General features: G+C 33.4%; 1 protein-coding gene across 1 annotated transcript in view; it reads right to left on the bottom strand.

The window, feature by feature from the left end:
- GABRG1 (gamma-aminobutyric acid type A receptor subunit gamma1) overlaps window positions 1-20,831 on the bottom strand; it is a 69,276-nt gene that overhangs the window by 5,691 nt on the left and 42,754 nt on the right. Inside the window, exons 4-8 of the mRNA XM_045474187.1 lie at window positions 17,115-17,335; window positions 16,164-16,246; window positions 12,862-12,999; window positions 12,587-12,739; window positions 7,565-7,776 (exon numbers count right to left, since the gene is read on the bottom strand). Coding sequence (XP_045330143.1) covers window positions 7,565-7,776; window positions 12,587-12,739; window positions 12,862-12,999; window positions 16,164-16,246; window positions 17,115-17,335 — 807 coding nt within the window. The remainder of the gene's footprint in view (window positions 1-7,564; window positions 7,777-12,586; window positions 12,740-12,861; window positions 13,000-16,163; window positions 16,247-17,114; window positions 17,336-20,831) is intronic.

Below are 20,831 nucleotides of genomic sequence, written 5' to 3'. Positions count from 1 at the left end.
AAACCACTAAAAAATTAATCAGTAGAATATGCACATTCCAAACCTCATTTATCTGAAGTGCAACTCTATTACCCATCTTATAATTTCTCAAGTAAAGGTCCTGTTCCCCCCCAAAATAGCAAGCATTGAAAAAATAAAAAAAAAAAAAAAATCAGGTAAGTGATAGAAAAATAAATTACATAATCAAAGTTATTTTTTACTTTAAATAATATAGTTTTGAGAATATACCATTATATTGTTATTTGAAAACGTCACTAAGAATATAGCTGAACTTAACATTACAATAAATTGATCACGGTCTCATTATTAAAGATATGTATGTCTGGTTATATATTAAGGACTACACTATGTAGATATTAATAAAGGAGATAGGTATACAAAATATATTTCAAGCACCAAGACACATTAATGTCAAATAAATATTATTAAGTAGCAAATAAAACATTTATGTACAAATTATATTTATGTATGTTTATATATTATTATTTGTATCATACACTAACATCATTAATGTTATTAAATGTCAATAATGTGAATATGAAATATTATTAGGTCATGTAATCAATATTATGAAACACTGACTAATATTACTGTCCTTAATCTCCCATTTAAAACTTTACATGCTAGAATGCCAGCTTGAGCACAGGTTTTCTCAAGACACTGTACTTTTATAAAATCCATTTCAAAACCTACAAAAATCCACATCAGTGTTAACAACAGACGTGAGATGGATCTTAGTGATGCTGAGTGGCCAATCAGCATGTCAGAGTTTGTGCTGTTCCTGAAAGACAAAGAACAGGTGAAAACAAGCCAACAAGCGAAGTGGACCAAAGGAAGTCACATTTTGGAAGAGGTTCAGGAAATGGAAGCATGAGGGAAGAGCTGTTCTTCCCATCAAAGCTTCAGAGACTCTAAAGCAGGAAGAATGGGAATGATAAAACAGGATGGAAAACATGACCTTTGTGAAATGTCCATCTCCGGAATAGCAACCGCGGCCTGAATCATCACTCATCCACGCATGTAGAAAGTAGAGATGCTGACAGGTTGATGTCTGCTCACGTTTAGAACCTTGAAACTTCAACCATCAGATCATCTCATGCCACTCCAGGGAGGATTAGGGCTCCTGAAGTTGGTATTAGAATGTCCTAGTAAAACCCTCATCATCATTTAGAGTGTATGTGTGCATGTTTGGAAGCACTAAGATGTCGTTGTCCCCATCCCCACCCCCACCACGGAAGTGAAATCTGACGCTTGGAAATTCAAGAGTGACATGCCAAGCTTGCAGGGCCTATTGGTGAAAAATCTCCAAGAACTTCCAAGGTGAACTTTCAAGGTACTAACGCTACAAAAGAAAAACATGGAGATGAACAGCTAGAATTACTGATTCTAATAATTCAGGAAACATAAGAGAATATTAACCTTTTGAATTAGTTCACTCAGAAATACTTAAAGAGATAAGTTGTATCCATTTAAGGAAAACAGGATAGAGAACAGTTAGAAAATAAAAGCTCTCAGAAATTAAGGAAAACATTGTAAATTCAGGGAAAAAAAATCTAAAACATTGTGAAATAAAATCTTAAGGAAGGAAGTTGCCCACAATATACAAAGAATGTATCAATAACAAATAGGATAGTAAAAAATAGGATAAAAAAAAGAGTATCTGTAACACATGGATAATTAACCTAGGAGGCCTACATGTATCTAATAAGAATTCTATGAGGAATTTAGGAGAAAACAGAAAATAATTGAAATAAAGAATCAAGGAAATTCTCAGAAATAGAAGATAGGAATATTAAGTAATGAAATAAATGAGGTAAAAAAAACAGAGAGTGTACTGGCCCTTGGAAATTTTAACACCATGGAAAAAGAGATGAGATGAAAATTTTCAGGTCAGAAAGAGAAAGATTTACTATCAAAAATAATAATCAGATTGGCATTATAATTAGTGATAATGAATTAAAGGGTAGATATTTAAGTGTATTATTTGAAATTTGAGAAGTAGTCAACAATAGTTATTAAAGGGAAGATAAAATATTAAAGGAAAGCATAAGATGGAGATGGTGGGAAAGCTATATTTTTCTTTTATACCAAAGAGTCACAACTTTAATAAGTGTGGTACCTTAAGAATCAGATATATAATGGAAATAATCATCAGAGGAAAGTAAGAGTAAAGTGATAAAATGTGGTTAATTCTAAAGACTAGGAGCAAGTGTTCACGGTACAGAATTTTATTCTTCACTTGTACATTTTATACGTTTTGATTTATTCAACTGTGCACTTATTATTAAACTTAATTTTTTAAGCTTATTTTTTGAAAGAGAGAGAGAAAGAGCATGTGCACGCACGAGTGGGTAAGGGGCAGAGAGAAAGGGAGAGAGAAAATCCCAAGCAGGCTCTGTGCTGACAGCATGGCGCTCCATCCCATGGACAGTGAGATCATGACCTGAGCCGAAGTCAAGAGTTCCATGTTTAATTGACTGAGCCACCCAGGCACTCCTAAAATTAATTTTTTCAATGAGATTGTTTTTTACTTGTGACTAATCTGGTCCCTTTCAGCTATAATAATCTATGATGGTTTAAGTAGGTAGAGAAATATGAGTGTTATTTGGAAATCAAGGTTAAAAAAACAAAGAGCTACTGTTGTTGGTATTTATATACCTCCCGAGGATCTTTATATGACCATTGTCACAGCTGATATTAAATGGCTATGCCGTCTGTTGACAACATCCCACACCTACTGACACCTTACAGTTATTTTAAATAACCTTGTATTTCACATCTCATCAATATCAAATGATCTCTCCTAGAGGCTTTGCCAAATGCCATCAGGGGAAAGATTTATAATTTGTGAAACTGCGTATTTATATAGCTTTTATTTCAGTATTCTTAAAGGTAGATGAATGTTTATTTATATAGGTATGTACTAACTGAAAATAAGATCATTTATTTGAAAAAAAGGAGCTGAGGGGTGGGGATTATGGGCAAAACAAACAAAAACTTTCCCACACATTATCTTCACTCTAATATCCTGGGTCCTGCTCTCTGTCATATATTACTTCTTGAACTATTGCAATAGTTTCCAAATTTATCTCCCTGCCTTGTTTGTCATTCAAGTGTATATTCCAGGCTACCTCTAATCGTCTTTCAGAAACATAGATACAAATATGTCATCTTGCCTAAAAACATTCATGGCTTAACAGTCCTGACAGTACAAAACATAAATTCTTTAGCTTGGTTCTGGAGACTTCCCACAACTTGGCCATATACTGCTTTTCTATCCTCAACCTAGGTTATTTTCTTTCCTAAGATTCCTATTTTCTAGACCAGCACTGTCCAGTACAATTTTCTATGATGACAAATATGTCCTGTGTCTGCATTGTTCAACATGGTACTCACTAGTCAGATGCAGCTATTGAGCACTTGAAATATGACTAATGATACTAAGATACTGAATTTTATTTGGGTTAATTTTAATCAATTTAAATCAACCTAGCGATATATGGCCAATGGCTACTGCACTGGACAATACAGCTTGGAACATATATCAGTCTATCTATATCTTATTCTCATAAGTCTCATAAGTCTATATATATCTTATTCTCACAAGTCTCATAAGTCTATCTATATCTTATTCTCACGTAAGACTCAGCTTGGCTCACGTGGTTCTTTCTCTATCTTAAATATTCTTCCTAATTTGTTCTCCTGAACTTTGTAACTTACTCTTGAAAGAACGAATTCGATGACATCACACTTCCTATGAATTTTTCTCTGTCAAATCCCCTTTGAAAGCATTACTTTACAACTTTCTGAGTGAGTTATTTACACCTGAAATGAAAGGAAACCACCCACTCCATCGTGACTCACATTAACATAACCTCCTCTCAGCACTGTGTGCTGAAGTCAGTGTTTCACAGACCACATCACCTGGTGTTTCTGGATTTCCTCAATGCGAGGGATAAACCACATAGGTCAGGCTTCATGGTACTTGTCTCTATTTCAATATGAACATTTCCTTTAAAATATGCTAATATATATTTACTATAGAAAACACTGCTTCTGAAAAAGTATTTGAACCCCGTCTTCTGAGCTAATTCTCTTATTATCTTCGTATTTTTTTTAATTTGTATTATACTTTATCTTATGTTTACATGTATATTATATTTTTCCATAACTACATTTAAGATCTATGAAAGCAAAGAACACATTCTATTGTTTTTTCTCTCCAAAGTGCCTTGTCCATGATCGGTGAAATACATTTCCATGATTGCATACTTTAACCAAATTAAGAGATTACAAATAAGTAAGTCTCTCCTCAGATGGGTATACCAGGCCCCTGATATAAGTATAACATGGTTTTCTGAGATTTCTAATCATCTATGGGATGAATATTCTAGTTTCAACACGAACTACTCTTTAGTTAATAATGAATGACTTACTACAATTGTATTTCTATGACCTTTACCTGTTTCGTAGAGTCTGGATTCCATGCTACAACACTCTTAACTTAGATTAAAAAAAAAACAGATGTTGACATAAACACACCTGAAGCATGTTCTTAATGAGTATGAGTAAAAACACAATAATATGTATTATATGGGATGGAAATATGGGTCAAATTAAAATGTCAATGATATTCACAATACAAAAAAATAAAGAGGAAAGAAATAGATATGGAAAGACGGAAGCAGGGGGCAGAAGAAAGGAAGGAAGATGGGAGGTAAAGGGGGAGACACAGAGAGTGAGAGAGAGAGGGGGAGAGAGAGAGAACAGAAAAAGGAAGGGAAATAGAGAAAAGGCCTAATATATCACATGGAGAGTAAGGTAAAAAGTATTTTTATTAATTTGTTTTTTTAAGAGAGTCATTGGAGCTAAAAATCTATTGTATTCAAATATTATCGCTTTTTAAAATAAATTGAAATAATCTGAGATTCTCAGTTAAGCAAAGAGACCTCAAGAAGGGGATTTTGGTTTCGCTTAATAATAGACATGTTGACCTTTCAGTGACTCTAGTCGAGGTCTTTGGTTCTGACTTGACTGTTCCTGTAAGTCATTCAGAGAACAAAAGGGGAAAATGCTATGTTTTAAACTACTCAGAATTTTGAGTTTATGAAAGAAAGTGGGGTATGGAAGGAAGAGAGAGAGAGAGAAGGGGAAGGAGAAGGAGGAGAAGTGGGAGAAGGAGGAGGAGGGAGGGGGAGGAAGAAGAGGAGGAGGAAGAACAAGAGGAAGGAAAAGAAAAACAGGAAGATGAGAACAATAACAACAACAACAACAACAACAACAACAGAAACATTTGAAAAGGTGTAAAGCCAAGATGCTTCAAGACTTCTGGGTCTAGGTTATGCAATTTTTTGTCCTGGCTGGCAGAAGAAAGAACAGACTCCACAAAACCATTAAGTAGAGCACTCAAGACAACAAGCAAAGCTGTTTATTCTTCATGAAAGTGCAATCTGATTTACTCAATTAGCAAGACCATATGGTTGAACACAAAACCAAGCAGGGAGTCAGATTTGATTACTGATCCTGGTTTTTCAATCAAAATGTCATTTACTATTAAAAGAGCTCATAAATCACATAACTGAACAGAAAGGAGAGACTACAGAACTTTATTCTGGATAGCTCTAATAAAAATATTTTTTGTACCTAGGTAGTCAACAATATATATCAATTTAACTTTTAATGTTTGAAATTTAGTGCTTCAAATCTCTTATTTAATTTTTATTCCTTATTTTTTCATGTTTATTATTTTGCCTCCTGGGCCTGACGCTAAATTTTAAATACCCAATGTATAGATTTTTTTTCCCTTAAATTCTAGAACATTGCCTAGGATATGGGTATCCCTAACAAATATTTGGTGAATGAATTATTTTAAAAAATCATAACTTTAAAATTTGCACTCCAATGGTTAAGTTTACTGAGTGAATGTGATAGCCAAACTGATTTGCTATAGTCGTAGAGTAGCCACTTTTTGGTTGAGTGTCTTTGATAATATAATAATAGTCGCTACATTGTATATTTTTATAATGAAATTAGAGAATCTATGTGAGATAGATTTCCTGTCTTTTATTCAGTTTCCAGAAGCAAAATTTTCAAAATGGTCATTGAACATAGCTATGGATGAGTAAATGATGAAATGGAAAATCCAGAGAGGATGCCTGGCTTTGATTAAAGGAAAATGGTAGAAAACCTGCATTTTTCTTTACCTAAAAATTTAGCAAATGGATATTAACATTGACATTATGGCTCCCTGATGGTTTATCCATTCAGGGGTTATATTATGTCCTATGGGTAAGCTAAAATAAGTCAAATTGAGAAAGTCACAGACTAATTCTGCAATGTAGGTTATCAAATGTGTACTGCCATCAATGTGCTCCACTTTCTTGGAATATTGCGGGAAACTGAAAGCAAATACACATAGGGTTTGGTCCTTGGAGTGTAATATGAAAAGTAAAATACAATTGAAAATGATGTCAAAGTTTGATAAAGAAATTAATGAAAAATGGGAGGAGGGGAGAAAAGCATTGAATCCTAGAACTTGCTAAGTTAGGAGATAATACAGAAAACTCCCTGACTTATTATATATGCTCTATGGTAGGCTTACAAGCTTGCCACTCAGGATAGCTGTTCTCATTAATTTAGGTATTTGGGAACAAATCTGCTTTGAAAAAAAAAAAAAAAAACATTTCCTGGAATCAGCAAAAAAGTGGCCTTTTTTTTTTTTTTTTTTTTGGTCAATACTGGAGGAACAGATGTTGACTTTTCTGAGTCCTATAAGAACAGGAAACACCAAGGAGTGATTACAAGCTTCAGCTCTGGCACCAAAAAAGACCTAGGTTTGAGTCTTGGATTCTTCAGTTCCTAAGGCTGTCTGTCTGTCCTTCTGCAAATCACTGAACTTGTCCTCATAGGAACATAAATGAAATCATGCACATAAAATACCTGGCATACTCAGTAAGTGCTGGATATTACTTGAAGGTTGTTACAATTGCCATTATAATAGATTATAGTTGGTCATCCAATACTTAAGTATATTGAAATTAATAGAGCCACTTCTAATACATCAATTTGATGTGATGTATGTTGGGGTAGATACATGATAGGGAAGGGGGAGTAAGAGAGCACAAATATAGGCGAATCAAAAACACTTCATAGCCTGACTTTTAAACACAGCTGAATACTAATATTAAAGAGGGTTCTTTATCTCTAAAAATCAAGTAATTTTGTGGGCCACCTTTTGTTAGAAGTGAAAATCCTAACACAAAATAACATCAAAGAGAGATCTTAAATAATTTTGGAGGTACAAAAAATCTACCAGATGGGGAAAATCCACAATGTAAGAAACCACCCTTTACAAGGGGATTTAGAGTCTTTTCTAAGGGGCACTATTAATATACCTTTCCTGGTAGTCCATGTTAGGTACTCCGGTGTCATCTTAATGTTATTTATCTTTTGTTGGGTACTTCAAGAATCCATATTTGTCTAAGCAAGTATAACATGAGTATTCAGAACACCATCTCTACTATAATAAGTTGATGTTTATAAAATACAGATATTCATAACATACCGAGCTCTTATTTTTTTGCTTTCTGTCTCTAGTAGTCTTTCCTTTTTTGTTGCTGGTAAAATAATGCAAAGTGCCATATTCCATTAAGGCTGCAAAAACAAAAATGAAACAAACAGAAACAAAGAGGTCCATCGCAGTCACATAAGAAACCTTAGGTAATGACTTCCTGGCGATTGTGCTCAGAGTTGTCATAGTCAGGACTGTGGTGATACCTGCAGAGGGAGGGGAAAATAGGAGATAAAAAGTAACAGACTATTTTAGTTCTTCCATCTGATTTGGCAATGCTGTAAGCAGTCACAAACAATGGAAATAAAAGGATATGATTACTCCTGATTTACACAAAAAATTACTGGTAACCATAGCTACATTATGTTCAATGTGCTCTTTGTGTCTGTATGAATTTTATTTTTCTTTTTAAGCTTATTTATTTATTTTGTAGTGAGACAGTGAGTGAGAGAGGGACAGAGAGAGAGAAAAAGAGAGAGAATCCCAAGTGGGCTTTGTGCTGTCAGTGCAGAACGCCACGTGGGACTCGATCTCAGGAACCATGATTTTACGATGAGCAGAAATCAAGAGTCAGATGCTTAGCTGACTGAGCCACCCAGGAGACCCATGTGTCTGTATGAGTTTTCCTCATCTAAATTTGTGGACTGCAGATATCTGACTCCCTGTACTCATTCTTCCATTCCTCCACAGCAATAAATTCTCCAAGTTTTAGCTGGCATGTGGCTGCCTGGAAGAACTTCTTTGCCCCCTTCTCTCAGTTATGTGTGGACACAGCTGAGGAGAAGTCAAGGGTGTAAACAATGGCCAATGGATGGCATTAAAAATGCAAAAAGGGAGTCAAAAATGTCAAATTTCCAGGTATAAAGTAAGTCATGGAGATGTAATATAAAGCATGGTGATTATAGTTAATAATACTGTGTTGTATATCTAAAAGTTGCTGAGAGTAGATCTTAAAAGTTCTCATCACAGGGGCACCTGGATGGCTCAGTCAGTTAAGCAACTCACGTTCGATTTCAGCTCACGATTTGTGAGGTCTGGCCATGCTGACACCTTGGAGCCTACTTAGAGGATTCTTTCCCTCCTCTCTGCTCCTCCTCTGCTCTCTCTCTCTCTCTCTCTCTCTCAAAATAAATAAACTTAAAAAAATTTTTCATCACAAGAAAATACATTTTGTAACTGTGTAATGATGGATGTTAACCAGACCTACAGTGGTAATCGATCTGCAATATACACAAATATTGAATCATTATGTTGGACTTCTAGAACGAATATACTGTCAATTGTATTTCAATAAAAATAAAAGATGGCATTAAAGAGATAGGAAATGCCCATCTTTCCCTCTTCCTCAGAGCTTTCTGCAGGAATACAATGGCTAGAGCACCAGCAGCCATCTTAGAATATTAGATAATCATGAGAATTAAAATCATCCACAACACAGCAAAAAACTAGAAGGAGCCTGAGCCCCTCACACTGCAATCGCCCTTCCACTACCTACCTCTGGGCTTCTCACATGAGAAACAAATCCTCTTACACCTAATTTAAGCTATAGAGATTTGCGGTTTTCTGTCACAAACAATTAAAATTAATCCAAACTAGTACAGTGTTTTCTTATACAATAACTTGAATTAAAGTTATTTTTTAATCTCAAGTTTAAGTAAAGAATAGGAGCAAGATTATGTCAATGGAATACCTAAAAAGCACAGAGAAAATCTTCATATTTTGAAGAATTCAGCATATAAAATTGGGATGTCACCCTGGGCCCCAGCCCTGTGTATGTATCTCTGGGAGTATCTGTTTGTTTTTAGTTATGGCTTTCTTGTGGTTCTTACCACAGCTTATCTTGGCACCCTTAACTCACAGCTGCACATACCATATCTCTTCTTACCTAAACCGCTACAATTCTCATTCTATGTCCACCAGACATGGCCCCAAATTCTGACTCTTCCTTTAGTTCTGTGACCTTAAGGAAGTTTCTTAACGTCTCTATGCCTTTCATCTAAAAAACTGGCACAGTAATATCTTACTACTTATAATGAATTTACACATGAGGTATTTATTTTATTTATTAGTTCTTAAAGTAAATACTTAGAATATTGATTTTATATCTTCCTTTCTAACATAAGCATTGTAAAACTATAACTTCCTTTCTGAGCAATGCTTTAGTTGCATCTACAGATATTTATGTGTTAAATTCTTATTAAAATTTAGTTTGAAATATTTTCTAATTTCCATTTTGACCCAAGGGTTATCTAAAAGGTCATTTTAAAATTTCCAAATAGATAAGGCCACTATTATCTATATTATGTATATTAATTCTTAATTTACTTCCATATGCACTTGAAAGTATGGTATGTTTTGTAGTTAGGGATAGTCTTCTATGAATATTAATCAGGTCAAGTAGTTGATAATTTCATTCAGATTTTTTACATCTTCATTGATCTTTCTCCCACGTAATTGTTCTACCATGAGTGAGAAAGAATGTTAAAATATCCAAATATGATAACAGATTTCTTTTTTACCCTATTATTCCTGACAATTTTGCTGCAATGATTTTTAAACCAAAACTATTTATTAAGGCTAGGCATACAGGAAGTGCTCAACAATTACCACGAATAAACAAGTCTTTCCTCTTCCTCACCTTACACCTTTTTTTCTGGTAACTTATCAAATCACAACATTGCCACACTCAGAAAACGATAGATTTCCAAATGTATTCCTGGCTTCCATACTTTTGTCCCAATTGACTCAAAAAAAATTTAAAGACAATGTGTACTTTGATTTCAATATCAGTGACTGCATTAAATTTCACTTGACTAAAGTACTATTACATTTGTATTCATAAATCAATGAAAGCTACAGGACTTAGCTTTCAGATATGTATGTCTTTAATTTAGTAATTAATACCACAGTCTTTCACATAAAAATAAGATAGTGGATTTCCTATAAAATATCTTTGAATCCATAATAATAAAAAAATATTTGGGTTATTAAGCAGATTCGTTGATATTGCCTCCTTGGTTTCCCTTGCTCAAAATCCTACAAGTCTTCCACATCACATTGCGAATAAAATCCAAAGTCTGTAAAATGACCTGTTAAAAATATGATCTAACTACTGGCATGTCTCCAATCTCATTTTCTACCACCTCTCCGTCAGTGTAGCCATTGTTGCTTTTTTTTTTTTTTTTTTTTCGGGCCTTCAAGCATGGCATGGCAAAGAAGATCCCACTTTAGGACCTGGTGGTTCTCCCTGCCTGGATTATCGTTCTACCAGATATCCACCAGGTTAGCTCCCACACTTGACTGGGTCTCTGCTCCCTCCTCAAACAAGTCTGGCCTGACTCCATAACACAAAATAGCAAACGGCATATTTATGCACATCCCCTGACATACTCTTATATTTATTTTGCTTTCTCTTCATAACCTTTATTACTCACTGATCTTATATGCTTTTTATATTTGTACATTACCTGCATACCCCACTAAAACATAAATGCCATAAACATGAGGATTTTATAACTACTGTTCACTGTTAACACTAAAGCCCCCCAAACACTGCCTGTTTCATAAAAAAAAAAAAAAAAAAAAAAAAAAAACATTTGATAAATGTGACATAAATAAACTCAGGAAATTGTCCTTCAATTATGTGCGTATGTATGTATGTATGTACCTACACTCGTTTTAAGAAAAATCTTGGTCCTCCAAACACATAGGGCCCACAATTATAAGAGATATTCTTCAAGATAGATCTGGCTATGGCTTCATAGTTGATACGTTAAAACTTAAAACTATGAATTCACATAACAACACAATTCCACAATTGGCTATACCCTTTCTGAAACTATGGCATGTTTTTTGGCTTTATACAAATATAATAGTAGAATAGAAACAACCCATTCCAATTTTCTTAAAACAACTCATGGTAGCATACAAAGAATCTGAAATACTTTACTTACTTTAGGACATAAAATAATTTGAAATTATAATACTAGTTTAAATAGGGAAACGAAACTCAGGTATGAGTAAATTTTATTCACTGGCTATATCTACACCTCTCTTTAGACTCTCAAAGGCACTGAATTTTCAAATACAGAGCTGGGTGCCTCGGGCTTTATCTTGCCAGTTTTGTGTGATTTGCATTTTACTGTATTTATTAAATGTAGTTATTCACCAGCTATCATAGAAACCACATGAAAACCTCCTTTGTTGAAAATAGACTATCCCAACTTTATATTTTTTAAGACACAATTTTCAGTAGTATGATCATGTTTTGCACTGATCTTGGGAATGAAATTGATCAATAAGATATCTTTGTATATCAATACATAAATGGATGTTATTTTCTTTTAAACAAATGTATAGTAATTAGGCATATTTTCTTATATGATTTTGATTATTGCAATTGACTGCTAAAGAAAGAAACCAAAGGTCTATTTTATCAAGTATGAATCACAAATTGCCCTTTTAATCAGTGTTATTGTACAGGCAACTCTCAAAATATTCATAGACTAATTACACATTTTATAGATTACAGAAGCCTGGGAGTTTTTGTCCCTTTCAGCGACTTGCCCTTTAGAAAAGTTGGCTGTTGATTAGCACCATTGTAAGAGCAGGAGATTCCGAAGCCTTCTAAACACACATCAGTCAATAAATGCTGGCTATCAATGATTCAGCAAAAGAATAAAAATCTTGATGAAAAGTGATTGAAAATATTGACCAAATGAAGATTCAGGAATTATGCGTGGTTTTCGCTTATTAATTCTTGCTGAGTATTTATGCTTCCCTTGAACTCCATGAGCAGGAAAAATATAAAATTTTCTGAAATTAAATTCTTTGTGATCCAATTTACTACTTGTTTTTCATATATTCCTTTCAACATTGTATTGCACTGGAGTATTTTTTAAATTTTTGCTTGATTGTAATGTAGAGGGATATTCGAATATATTCAACTACAAACTTTTTCACATTGAAATATTTCAACAGTCCTATGATACGATAGCATAATATTACATATCATACCAAGTGATGTTCTTGCAGGTACTGCATCTTTATTGATCCAAAAAGATACCCAAGAAAGAACAACTGTCAGAATACACGGAATGTAGGTCTGAATAGTGAAATATCCCATTCGTCTGCTCAGGTCAAAAAAAATTGTCATAATAATATAATCCCCTAGAAGAAAAAAAAAGTTTTATTTTTGCTATTAAAATACATAAAAGCATAGGTTTGAACTAATAGATTTAAATACAAAGCCGTTTGATGCTAGCATCATTCACTGATTGGTGTTTCCTTACCAGAGATGGTGTGAGAAATTTCAGTTGAGTTCCGTAACCCTACAAATGCAAACTGATATAATCTCCAGTATTTAGGATCAGCCACCTCTACAGAAGGTTTTTTCCACTTATACTCAATTTCATTTTTAGGGTACCCATCTAGATAAAAAAATTAAAATAAACATATAGAGTTTAGCAAGATCCAAATCTGTTACTGTTGCAATACCATTATTCAAAGACAAGTTCTTTGAAACTCATTTTTGTATGATAGGATATGTCAAATATAGAAAATACAGCATAAAATATATGTGTATAGTTTAAAAATAACCATATAATGATCCAATAATGATAATCCATGCCACTCCACTTAAATCAAAAAACAGAATCATGCTAGTTTCTTAGGGAAATTCATGTCCCCATCCCAATGTAGTAGTCCCTCACCCAACTAAATGTAACCACTAACCTAATTTCTGAAATCAGAAAATAGATGTTCTGATATGCATTTCTGAAACATATAGCTTATTTTAGGTTCTTTTTCAACTCTACTTGATTGGTGCCATACTAGATGCATTACTTTATATTTTACTTGTTTTGATATGATATTTATAATAGTCATCCAGGCCAATGTACGTAGCTTTAGTAAATTTCTTCCATTGTAAAGATGTACTGAAATTTACTTATCCATTTTGCTCTTGTAGATGCTTATAATGTTTCTTGTTGACTATTACTAACAGTGTTGTTTGTACCATTACCATGCATGCCTCACAAAATACATATACACAAAATTTCTCTGGGACATATATCTATGTATGGAAGAGCTAGGTCATGGATGGCATAGAATTTCCACTTTATGAAACAGTGACAATCTTCTATTCATAGAGAGCATACCATATATTCTCTCACCAGCCAGTGTGTGAAAATACACGTGGATCCACAGTCTCATTTAACTTGATGTGGACAGCCTATTTTTACTGGTCTCTAAGTATATTTTATTTCACATTTTCCTTATTATGAATGAAACTTAGTAATTTTTTCATATTAGATTCTTGGGTTTCTACTTTGGAGAACTGCTTGTTCTATTACCTGTTCTTTTATTGGATTTTCTCCCCCCCCCCTTTTTTTAGTCTGTTATCTACATACTCTGAACACTAGATTTTTGTTAGTTACTTGTGTTGAAATGTAGTTGCCTAACATGGATGTGCATTCTTTCAAAAAATTTTTGTGTCTGACACAGGTCAGGAAAATCCACAAGGGCTTTTTAAAGTAATCGAGTGAAGGAAATTCAGGCTGAAAATTCATGTGAGGGTGGGTCTGCAATTACATCCTCTCAAGGAGTTATTTCACCCCTAGTATGCTGATTGCAGAGGCAACTGTTCTTTTAGCCTTTAGTGGTTGTGTGTGTGTGTGTGTGTGTGTGAGAGAGAGAGAGAGAGAGAGAGAAAGAGAGAGAGAGAGAGAGTGTATGTGGGGGAAGGGGAGGTTATTCATGTTACCCTAAGCTCCCAGCCTTTGTAACCCAGCTGTATGTACAAATTATGTTCTAATAGATCTCTAATCCACAAATCTGTCAAATTCAAAGCTCAACTTTTTGGTTTCATTTTTATTGCTTCAATTCTTTCCTGGTGATTACTCACATGTTTTTGAAAATGTTTTTAATAATGTAAGTTTTAAATTGTTTTCAACAGAAGAGTTGGTCTACCATATTATAAGAACAGAATCCACTATCAACCTTAAAAATTTCCAGAACATTATATCATTTTGTACCAGGATCTCTTCATCAGCCATGATAAAATAGCTGTCATCTCTCTACTAACTTGTTTTAAAAATCTGTTTTCTCTTTTCTTTTTTCACGTTCTGTCTTGTTCGATAGGCTCTAACCATCTTGCTTTTCCATAATCTCTATTTTTTTAATTATCATTGTTGATCCAATATAGTATATAGGAGTGTGGGTAGAAATAAAAACAGTGAGCTCATTACTTAATTACTCTAAATTTCATGATATTGACTATTGAAATGGGGATATATTGAAATATTTTGAATATATTTGTTGTAAAACATTAGGAATAGAAAACTTAATTCTCTACTGGATCGATATGGAATACCTGAAAAAAGTTAGCTGTGATCATTATGTTTATGTAGGTGACAACCAATTGAATTCACAAGGATAGAGTATTAATTTCCAACAATTAATTTCCAAATCATAGTCAAAGAGATATCACACCAAAGATGTAGTCATGGTATCCAGAGGCAAGTACAATAATTGCTACATTTTCAAATATTTTCATATCAACTATTCTTTGAATGTTGTATTCATCAAGTCTATGGTATTGATTTGGCCATTTTATTCATTAAGAAGTTAATGTTAGAAAATCAAAACAGTGAGATAGATTATAACTTTAAAAGGATATTTTAATATGACACAAATCATTAAGAAAAGTCAAGAAAATTCAATAAAAGCAACAAGAGATATTTGGGGATTTTTGTGAGTGAAGAAGCAGGATAATACTTGTGAATACATAAAATGTAGTGTGAATAGATTTTAGTATGTAATATACAAAGAAGTCAAATTTCAATAGAAGGAAAATAGCACTAGACAATTTGTGGATATAGGCAATTATATTTCTTAAAATCATTTTACATGTTTTTAAGACTTACTCATTTATATATTGTCTAGAAAAACCTTTTATAAGATATATATGTAAATATGTCAGTAATTATGAAATAGAATTGATATTCATATAGAAAGGTAACAATTATTTTCTTGAAATAAAATATTTTATATCAAAATTACTTGGTTCTAATCATTTCTCTGTATTTCAATATTTCTTTCAAATAAAATAAACTTATTTCTACCTTGGCTTTTCCAACTCAAAGTCTCAAAGATTTAGTATTCATGTAGTAAATATTATTCACCAAACCAATCTTTGAAACATATTTTAAAATCCAATGTAATAAAGTTAAATCTTGCCTCAGGGAGACGAATAAAATTTGAATCAACATTTTATTCATGGGAGTATTAAAACATTTGAACACTATCTTCAGGACTACTTTATTTAATCAAAATAGGAAAAGGCACTGGGATAAAACCAAAATTTGTAAGGAATGAAATAATAAAATATACATTTACTATGCATTCATTGTCACTTTTTAATTTAAAAGCCAGAAACAAATATGTCATTTGTAATTATTTTATCTGAGAGAAGAATATAATCCCCACCTCAGAAAATTATATAAATTGCATTTATCTCACTTTATTTTACATTTTTAAATAAACAGGTCTGAGGCTAAAATTCTATGAACTTATCATGCATTTTGTCACTTACAGCTTGAAAATTCCAGCGGACAGGAATGTTCATCCATAGGAAAGTTATGAAGCTGAAGATAACATTCTGCATTAATTGTCAATCTATTTAAATGAAAAAATAAATATTAAATAATAATTTCCAGCATTAAAAATCCTTTGTCTAATATTCAAGAATGATTTTGGCCTGTAATAGCAGTCTGTGATATATTAGAAAATAATAATAATTATAATACTTCAAAGTTTTAAATGTTAATATTGTAACATTCATAAGTGAGTATGAAAATTCTAACATTTTCCTTTCCAGCCAATTAAGCTACCACTATATACATTTCAGTAAATCTGCTTACAGTTAAAACTTTATACTTCAGGATCACAAAAACACATTGCACACACACACACACACACACACTCACACACACAATTAACTGAGTATACATGGTTATGTAAGGTGATTGTTTTCTCTTAAGTTTTCATGAACATCTTTTCACTAAGGATGATTCTTAAGATTAGGGTGATCCTTGATAAGATATGTTAAGATATGTTCAAGACAACGAATTAAATAAACTAGAATCTTATACACATCAACCTTCATTTAATCCTTTCTTAAGGATGTTTTATTACATTATTGAAAATTTTATAGTAGATTGGGCTCCTAGAGAAAATCTCAACTATTTGCACCATAGGTTAAAACACATAATGCTCACACCACACCCTCTTGTGTTGCAGAGTTGGGGAGGGAAGGAGGGAGGTATCAAGAGATTTTTCTTGTTTGCTTTTCATTCCTTTCATATGCTAGTTACTCTGAGCTTTAAAAAAAGTTTCCGAAGTATACCGCTATTTTAGATTTTAGTGTATGAAAGGAACTCCATATTTCTTTCTTTGTAATACTGAAAAAGGAAAATTTATGACTTGACCAAATATTAGTATGGAAAATAAATTAAAGCAGCTATATTTTTTAAAACAGTATTACCTTAAAGTATATAAAACTCGTCCATCATTCCAAATTCGAAGCAGACGATTAGGAGTCGTTATCCAATGTGCATCAGATTTTCTTGAGTTTCTGAAGAAAGTGTCAGGAATCCAAATTTTTCCTACCATATTACTGTTAAGCATAAGCACTTTCATGGTACTATTGAATTTTAAACGACTATCAAACCAGGTTTGGGCAAAAATTATATCTATTGTGTATTCCTGAAAGATAAAAAGAAAGGTAACAACTTATAATATAGTAAAGTCACTACTTAGACTTTTTTTTAGATGTTTTCATTTTTACATTATAAAATTTCTGTAAGTGAATAGCACTGAAACTCAGTGTTTTCAAATAAAAAATATGCCATTACCTTAATTTTCATTTTTAATTATTTGCCTGAGTCATATAAGATAAAGTCCAAGATTTCTAGTAATAACTGCTTCCTAGTGCGGCTTCATAATTGTTTTGTAAATTTTATTCAAGATTTTATAATATGTAGTATATAGTCATTTAATATAAAAGCAAATTACCTTAATGTCAACAATTGTATCAATTTTTGTGACATTCACATGGAGCATCGGTTAAAAAAATCACAAATAAATACAAAATCAAGATGCAAATACCAAATTACCTAAAATCCCTTACATTTTCTTTTGTCCAAAAAATTAATTACAATTATTTAGATCTGCTGTTCTCAAAATTTTCAAAGCACACACACACACCCTTATTAAGCGCTTTTAACATGCCAAGCACTGTATGTTGAGTTTTGTATGTATCATGTCATTAAATCCTTACTGCAACCCTGTGAAATAGGTACTGCTATAACCTTTATTTTTAAGTCGCATTTACTGAGCAATATAGAAGTAAAATAATTCTCCCCACATCACAGAGGTAATAAGTAAATGATAGGGAGACTGAATCACCACAGGCTGAATCCAAAATCCACATCCACGACAACCATACATAATGGCGGTCATAGTGGAGCCTGATGGGTGCTGATATTAGAGCACAGGCTGTGCCCATTATCAGCGACTGTAGATAAGAAATTACAGGGTTATGAGAGAACCCTGGAGGAAGTGATTAGGTATTACCTACCTTTGTATCCTGACAAAATGTCTGCCATATTATAAGCACGAAAATTGATTTGATAAAATTAATGAATAAGAATGCGGTAATTATCGATGCTGTGGAGGAAAGTGATTATGTATGTGTACAACTTTGATATTAAGAGGGACAGAAAAGAGTAAATTGAAAAATATGAAATAGTATATGAATTACTTGTTGTGGGAGAGATTGGTTGCTCACTCTAGATGTAAGGCTAGCAATTGGCCAATTTACATGGACGGACATGTTTAGTGTAAGAAAGAGAAGTGTAATTAGGAGTTTGACCAATTGGATGAAGATTTTTTAAAAAGGTAGAGAGAATAATAAGTACACAGACTAGGAGTTAACTTGTTATTAGGAAAGTTGTATCAAATCCTAATTCCCAGCAGAATATTTATAAGTATAATTTACTTGACTAGAATATAGAGGAAATAGAATAGATAAGGAATATAGAATAGAAAGGAAAACCTTATTTTAAGTATTTTGGCATTTTATTTTTATTTATTGAATAAATTTGACATGTAACATTGTATAATTTAAAATTTTTTTAATGTTTATTTATTTTTGACAGAGAGAGAGAGAGAGAGAGAGAGAGAGAGAGAGAGAGACAGAGCATGAGCGGGGGAGGGGCAGAGAGAGAAGGAGGGAGACACAGAATCCCAAGCAGGCTCCAGGCTCTGAGCTGCCAGCACAGAGGCCTACCCGAGGCTCAAGCTCACAAACTGCGAGATCATGAACCAAGCCAAAGTCAGACGCTCAACTGACTGAGCCACCCAGGTGCCCCCATCATTGTATGATTTGAAGGCATACAGCATACAGCATACTTAAAGTTACTTTGATATATTTCTGTACTGTCAAAGATTGCCAATGTAGCAATATTTATCATATTACATAATTATGGTATATTATTGTCTATATTAATTATATTGTACATTTGACGTCTACGGCTTATTTACTACTTACTACAAGTTTGTACCCTTAACCACCTTAACCACCATCATCTTATCTATTTTAGATGAACAGTGTTGCATTTTGGGGAAGGCACGTACATATTAATAGTTAAAATAAAACCTTGGTTTGTGAGCATATTCATTCTGGAAGCATGCTGATAATCCAAAGCACCTGTATATCAAAGCAAATTTCAAGAGCCATTGGATCAGTTGTGATCCTGTGATGTTTGACATCACGTACCACTCGTATTGCAGGACATCGCTCGTTTGTCAAGTTAAACTTTGTTAGAAATGTTTTCTTGTCTTGCAGAACACTCACAGAACAAGTTACTTGCAATGCAAGGTCTTATTGTATTTAAAATTTAGGCCAACAGAGGCCTAAACATTACACAGTTGAAATGTCCTTTATAAAGGGGTTAAGAAATATAGATAAATTACTCAGGATAATTTGTCCATATAATGATGTAATATGTGATCATTCAATACTCTACCCATATATTTAGCGTCTAGTATCATCTAGCATCTAGCCAGTCAATTGTTTTGCATGGATGTGAAGATTTGAAGTCCTTAGGCACAAAAACACTCACATCATGATCTCCCCTTCAGATAGTTTTGATTGCCATGAGGTTGCCAGAGAAATTTAGAGAGGGAGGGATGACTGAGATTTAGTTTTTTCCAACTGAGTATGGAATGGCATGGGATCAAATTATACTGTGGAATATAGGCTGAAGTTTCTTTTGCAACCAAGTACCTTCCATAGCCACAAACTTGCTGATGTTCACAACTCAAGCTGAGTTGTAATGCAAGACATATCTCATAATACATAATACTGAAGTATATTTACTCTGTAGATGCTTAATCATCTCACTAAGGAATATGAATGGATTAGGCATGCATTATTGAGGGTAGGCGGCGAAAATGGGTCCTTCCAGACAATATCAGTGGTACTTTCTCCCTAAATCTTGTGGAAAATCCTTGGCCAGCTTTACTACAGTTATCTTTAACCCCTATTCTGACCTCCTGCTTCTCAGGCCAGATGTCTTTTCTTTAGAATAAATTATGATTTATCGAAGCAGCCTCTTCGACTGACACAAATAATTAACCACTCAGAGTCTAACAGTGTAACTTGTGTTAATGACACGGTTTCTGGTTTTAATAGCAAATGCAAATAGAAGAATGCTCATGTCTCTTCTCTGGTGGATCCGAAAAAGAGTATTTAATAACATTATGTGCCAGAATTATTTTGTATTTTTGGATGGAATCAAACAGTATAAACTGCTTAAGATAACGGATAAGGCTTACATTCCTGCCAGGACTATGGCTTCGCAAAGCTCCAACATTGGTTGGTAAAGGGGACATCGTGCTACCTGATATATACTTGGCTGCAGTATTCCTAACTAACAGGGCATTAAAGGCTGCACTTGAGAACTAACATGTCTAGGGGTGGGATTTAGCAAGCAGCTGAAAATCCTGCTTAGCAGCTGACAGGATCTTCTTTAGAATACCTGTTGATAAAACTGCTAATTGCCATTGAAAGAGTTATGATTTCTAAAGAGTAAACTCTCCCAGCAGAGAGTCTTGGGGGAAATGGGAAAATTTTTCTACTCATAATTATTCCCTCAAGCGAGGACCAAGAAGAGAAAGATACAGAGCATATGTCTTG

The sequence above is a fragment of the Leopardus geoffroyi genome, chromosome B1, assembly GCF_018350155.1.
Source record: "Leopardus geoffroyi isolate Oge1 chromosome B1, O.geoffroyi_Oge1_pat1.0, whole genome shotgun sequence".
NCBI lineage: Eukaryota > Metazoa > Chordata > Mammalia > Carnivora > Felidae > Leopardus > Leopardus geoffroyi.
The sequence above is the reverse complement of the archived record's forward strand: the minus strand, read 5'-3'. Positions and strand labels throughout refer to the sequence as shown.